Source organism: Aythya ferina (assembly GCF_964211825.1).
Source record: "Aythya ferina genome assembly, chromosome: W".
Taxonomy (NCBI): Eukaryota; Metazoa; Chordata; class Aves; order Anseriformes; family Anatidae; genus Aythya; species Aythya ferina.
This window is the reverse complement of record NC_140313.1, coordinates 8,459,717-8,465,268: the sequence shown is the minus strand read 5'-3', so window position 1 is coordinate 8,465,268 and position 5,552 is coordinate 8,459,717. Positions and strand designations below refer to the sequence as shown.

The 5,552-nt window shown below is 53.6% G+C and overlaps 1 protein-coding gene across 2 annotated transcripts; it reads right to left on the bottom strand.

Annotated features, from left to right (window-relative positions):
• Positions 1–979: 979 nt before the first annotated feature.
• On the bottom strand, positions 980–4,572 carry LOC311426347 (adenosine 5'-monophosphoramidase HINT1-like). 2 transcript variants are annotated; one of them, XM_084502798.1, is made up of 3 exons: positions 4,360–4,572; positions 2,030–2,135; positions 980–1,325 (listed from the first exon to the last, which is right to left on the bottom strand). In XM_084502798.1, exons 1-3 carry the CDS (start codon positions 4,503–4,505, stop codon positions 1,071–1,073), a joined length of 507 nt encoding a protein of 168 aa, XP_084358924.1. In that variant the 5' UTR covers positions 4,506–4,572; the 3' UTR covers positions 980–1,070. The 2 variants fall into 2 exon arrangements, with proteins under 2 accessions (XP_084358924.1, XP_084358925.1); XM_084502799.1 differs by lacking the exon at positions 4,360–4,572 and adding an exon at positions 2,804–4,214.
• Between the last annotated feature and the right edge of the window lie 980 nt (positions 4,573–5,552).

Genomic DNA, 5,552 nt, shown 5'->3' with positions numbered 1-5,552 from the left:
GGGTGGTGAGGCACTGGAACGGGTTGCCCAGGGAGGTCGTGGATGCCCCATCCCTGGGGGCTTTCAAGGCCAGGCTGGATGCAGCTCTGGGCAGCCTGTTCTAGTGGTTGTCTAACGAATCAAGTTTCTTTATGAGGAACGGAGTCACAAAAATCATTTCATTTAGCAAGTTTCAAACACTAAGAGTATTTAATAGCATTTTAACGTTCCCACGCTCCAGTAAGCCTTGAATGTAATCACGATTAAACAAGGAGCAGAGCGAAGCCAGAGGTCTAACAAAGCACGAGAGGTGATCGCATTTAAAAGCCTTATGGTGCCTTTAGCTAATCCTTCTTCTAGTTACTGAACAACGGACTTCGTTTAGGGGAAAAAAAAAAAAAAGACACTAAAAATAAACACAAAAAAAATAAAGAGAACGGCAGCCGAGTCTCGAACTTATCAGAGGCCGACTCAAGCATCCCAGAGCATTCTACATCCTGTGGGAGGAATTCCTTCTCAAAGTTGCGAAACCCACGAGGAGGACCGAAAAGAAAGCGGTAGCAAAACTCCTAGGGTAGTCAAGAACAGGCTGACAAGCACCTGTCAGAAATTACACCCGGTAGAGTTTATTCTGCCTCCTCCTCGGGACAGGGGCAGACAACAGACAATGCCTGGAAGCTTTCTTCCAACCTTATTCTTCTCTGGTTCTACATCTGCCAGTCCTCAACGCGGCTATTTCGCAATAAAAGGGCACGCTTTTATTCGGGAGCAGGGGGAAGATAGCAAGGCCTCAAACACACAGCACATCCTAGATCGTCTTAGGAAGACGGAGACCCACAGGACCGCCGAGCGCTTCTAGCTTCGCGTTCCAAATGAATGGGCAAACCACCACCTACACGACACTGTCAACGGACCAAAACATTCTGCGCACGTGCGCTCCAGGGAGACGCCGTTTTAACTTGCGGAACTATTTCCATCGGTAAGACACGCAAGACAGAGGTGATATCCCCATGCTCCATCTTTATTGTGCAAATGCTGCTCAAAAGCTCTTTATTACCCTCCACAGACAGCCGTCCAAAAAAAATAATAAATCAAACCTCAACAGGGGCTAGACTGATGGGCAACATATGAAACCTATTCGGCGGCGACCCGTACGCGTGCAGTGACGCCTGCGGTGCAAAAACCTTAGCCGGGAGGCCGGCCCAACTGACCGCCACCCAGAATACGTAGATGTACACGATAGTCTGAAGGGCCCGAGGGTGGGCATTCACAGCCATCCGGAATCCATTGGTCAGGTCCAGGTTAACAGCACACTTCTTGCCAACAACCACGAAACGCCCAAGAAGCTGGAAAAAGGAAATAACGTCACCTAACGTGCTGTGCCACGACGCACAGAATGAATGCGAGCGGAGAACCACCCACAGAACACGGTTAGCTAATCCTTCACAATTCAACCGCCGCTCTTTGAATTACCCTCTAGACAGTAACAGACTACAAAACAGTCACAGAAGCTGAATTTGTCTTGGGGCTTAAAGCCCCCGTCATAGCTTCGGGCAACGTAAGCCACTCTGGCGGAAAATAAAAGCTTCACGGTGCCTTTTCTCTTGCGTGGGCTCACAGAGCCTTGGAACTTGACTTGCATAGCTAATAGCGAAACAAACACCCAAGCGCCGCTCAACCAGCTTTCCCTTTCCTCGCCTCTGACCTGCCCAAACCCCAAGCCCTCTTCTGCATAGTCAAGGCACCACCCCCGCTGTCCGGAAACCGTGAAAACGGGCATCAGACCGCACGCCGGAACAACGCTGCTTTTTGCACTGCAAGCGCGTAGCTGGAGACGAGCATCGCTTTATATCACTGCTCTCAGTCAAAAAGCTCAACTCCATTACAAGCTAGAGGCGAAAGACTACAGCATCGGACAACCCCAAATAGCCTACTGTGCGCCCCTCTGCAACAGCCAGAGGAAAAGAGGGGACGGGAAAGAGTCTAGGAAGTTACAAACCTGTTACAGGTACAGCCAGCCTAGCAAACAGAAAGCTCCCACAGTACTCACGGGTCCGCCAGAATCGTCTGCTTCACATAACCGGACAACTGCCTTCTCAGGAAGGACTAGGAAAAAACACTGGAGCCTGAGGCGAACTATCACGGAACGCAAGGCACTGGAGGAAGAGTAAACAGTTAAAACGTAGTCGGCTTCAGAGAAAGGCAACAGCTTAAGCAAATCACTATGCCCCACTGAACTCGTCCTACCGAAGCAGATTATCAGGCGCCCCAAACGCGCACGACAAAACAGCGATTCTTCTTAAGCGAGCTTTGAATAGGCAAAGTTCTCTACCTTCTACGCACAAGACACACAAGCGGCAAACAATGGCTAACTGTCCTTCGGTTATGTCCAAATATTGCCTCGGCCAGAGGCAGGAAGGCATCTTCAAAGAACCTGGAGTAATCCGGCTGAGGCCGTATTAACTCTCCGTCCTCGAGAACGCCACGTACTCAGGGGAAGGAACGTTCCAAATTAGCCCGTTACGGCCGGACCGACGTCAGACACCTCCAGACCGAGGCCAAGGCATCACCTTCGAAACACGAATACCACCGACATGTAGGAAACCATCAACTCGCAACTACTTGCGAGGGAACTCCCCAAATCACCAGCAGACAGAAACTGCATACGGCGCCAGAAGCAGGATCCAGCGCGCAAGGTGATGGGGGCAGCGAGACAGCCGAGTACTTCAGGTTAGCGACTTCCGCTATTTTTATTTGTTTTAGATGCGACTGAAACACTGCCGATAAGACTCGATTCCACAGATGCTTTGTACTTCTTACTCACCATCGCCTTTCACTGCACGACAATCGAGAATTATAAGCCTTCCTCACGCTCCTCCCTATAACATCGCTCAACCGTAAAACAGGCCTTCGGTACAGCGAGCTAAGCAAATTCAAGACCATTCGCTAGAGCCAACTACGCTCCAAAAGCGGTTCTAAGCCCCCGCCCCCTCCCCCCACCTCAAGTTGAGACCAAGCGAGAAACTGCAACTAATTCGTCCTCCAGGAAACGCGTCGCACTAAGAGCGGTCAGAGTAGGTTGTCTGCTCTCAAGTCACTCATCAGACTCAAGTTAACGGCCTGGTTCTCCAATCAAGCACAGCGTTCAGGTTACATACGTTGCTGCAGCCAGTACGGCCGAGTCAAAACAGACGCGCGTGCGCACACACACACACACACGCACGCACACTCCTCGCGCAGCCTTCACCACGAAGGAGACAGGAAACGCGCCCTTTCGTAAAGGCGGGGCGCTACCGCAAGCACGGTTTCCGGAGAGCAGTTGAACGCTTCCAATACTCCAAACGGGCGGCAGCTGCAACATTACCGAGACCTATTAAGAAAGCGCTGTTCCAAGCAACGCGTCAACGCTTTGAGCAACCCGATCTAGTGAAACACGTCCCTGACCGCGGCAGGCGGGTTGGGCTAGATGATCTTTAAGGGTGCCTTCCAAGCCAAACCATTCTACGAGTCAGCACGCAGAGCGGGCAACGCAGCCCCTTTCACTAAGGGCCTGTTTTCCACGCTGCAGATAAACCCTGCCGTCAGAAGCAGAGGAAATCCCTAACTGTCCTATCTTTAGCATTTCAAACTTAAAAACAGCAACAACGGTTATGCTGGACACTAACTTAGAGTTAACACCTTGCAGATAACATCTGCAATTTTTTCATAACTCTCAGCAGCTGCTCACTTAGTTCCTAGCACGTTGCGGCGCACCAGCATCAGTGAACCTTGCCAGCGTGCTCTTATCACGGTCCACCTCCAGCACGGAAATGAGAGCTGGGAAGCTCTCGCAGCCTGCGGGATTGACTGGTTTCTAGGTGTTTAAGAAAGCTAGGAAAAGCTGCAATTCTTCCCTTTCACAAGCCACTTTGGAGAGAGCGCGCGCTCGTGTGCGCGGTGGGGGTGGTGCCATAACCAAAGCCTAGCACAGCCGAGCCGGGGCGTCTCTAGAACGCTATCACGAGGCGCATCAAGACCTGCATTTCTGCTACGCAGAAACGACTGATTACGGTCACTACTGCGATGCTCACTGCCTATATGCATACAGTCCGAACCCCCAAGGAGACCGACTGCGCCGGCGACCCAGTACGCGCCGTGGCACCCCGGGGGCAGGCACCGAAGAAGCGCGGCGTTTTAGAGGCGCTGCAGTAGAGAGCGCCACGAGCCGGAGAGACCCCGACCGACCGACCGACCGTCCGTCCGTCCCTCCCTCCCGCAGCAAGGCCACCACCCGCCCTGCCGCACTCCCGGGACCCGCGACGGGCCCTCGTTTCAGAGGGCCTGCGAGCGGCCGAGGGAAAGGAAAGGAAGGAAAGACTCGCACAACAACGCCGCGGCTACCTCCTCGTCCACGACCGCTCATCCTCACGGAGAACGTTGGCGGGGACCTCCTTGCCCTTGCAGGCGACCTCTCCGAAAGCTCCGAAAGCAGCGGCAGCGCCGCCACCGGGCCAGGCGGCCTGCGCCCTAACAATCCCGTCGGCCATGACGGCGCCCGCTCGGTACAACGCCCCCTCGCTTCCCGCACTCGGCCCGGCCCTCCGCGGCGCTCATTGGGCCGACAGATCGCCGCCGACCGCCCCCGCGCCTCGATTGGCTGCCTCGCCTGCCCTCTTCCCTTGTCCCCGCCCTCTCGGCGGCTCCGCTCCCGTCGACCCGGTGCTTATCGGCGCTCAGGGAGGTCGCGTGCCCTCGGGGCGCGGAGGGAGCCGACCGGGAGGGAGGAAGTGGGCGCCCGAAAACGGGCTGGGCGGCTCCGCGGAGGGAATCTGGGCCCTGCACGGCTGGGAAACGAGCTCCACAGAACAGGCGCTCCGCTCATAGAATCATAGCGTGGCTTGGGTTGGAAGGGAGGGCGAGAAACACTCCGTAGCCGATAGCTTAGGCTCAGGCGAGGATCTCAGTGAAGTAGTAATTTACTCGCGATTGATTGCAATGGCGGGCGCCCCACAAGCAGGAGAGCGCGCCTACTAGTTCCAAAACACAGTTTATGTGCTTTTTGATGACAGGACCCTCCCCCGTTTCCCCACTGAGGGGGTAATCCAGGTTCACAATCTATCTGATGTGGTAATGTTTCTTCACTTATCTGACTTGACACCGCCATTTTCACCTAATTGTCCTAAGGAGTCTGGTTGTCTGCATTTTACGAGGTCGCCTGCTAAGCTTTCTTATCACTGCAAGCATATCTCAGTACCACGTTCCTTCCCTCTAAACAGCGGAACTCTGCAAAAACAACGTTTCTATTCCCACAACAGGTACCGCAGGTATTTGCATTCCTTGTATAACCGAGTGTATTGGGCTGGTAAAACATGGAATTATTTAAATCCTCCACATATCCCCCCAGTACAACCATCCCAATTTTAGTAAGCCAATCAACACCCATAAAGCGCGCCCCCCCCCCCCCCCCCCCGATAATCCTCCTAGATCGATTCCATAGCGAGTTTGAACTGGGGCATGTGCAATTTTCTTCGTTTCTTTTACAAGTTCATTTACAGCTTTTCCTTCTGTTGTGGTTTAAGCTGGCCGGCAGCTAA

Excerpts from the sequence above, each read along its gene's own strand:
- LOC311426347 (XM_084502798.1), bottom strand. The coding sequence starts at position 4,505 with ATGGCCGACGGGATTGTTAGGGCGCAGGCCGCCTGGCCCGGTGGCGGC. Across the intron at positions 2,136-4,359 it reads GAGCGGTCGTGGACGAGGAG|TGCCTTGCGTTCCGTGATAG; the intron begins GTAGCCGCGGCG and ends CTCTTCCTCCAG. Across the intron at positions 1,326-2,029 it reads CAGACGATTCTGGCGGACCC|CTTCTTGGGCGTTTCGTGGT; the intron begins GTGAGTACTGTG and ends TCCTTTTTCCAG.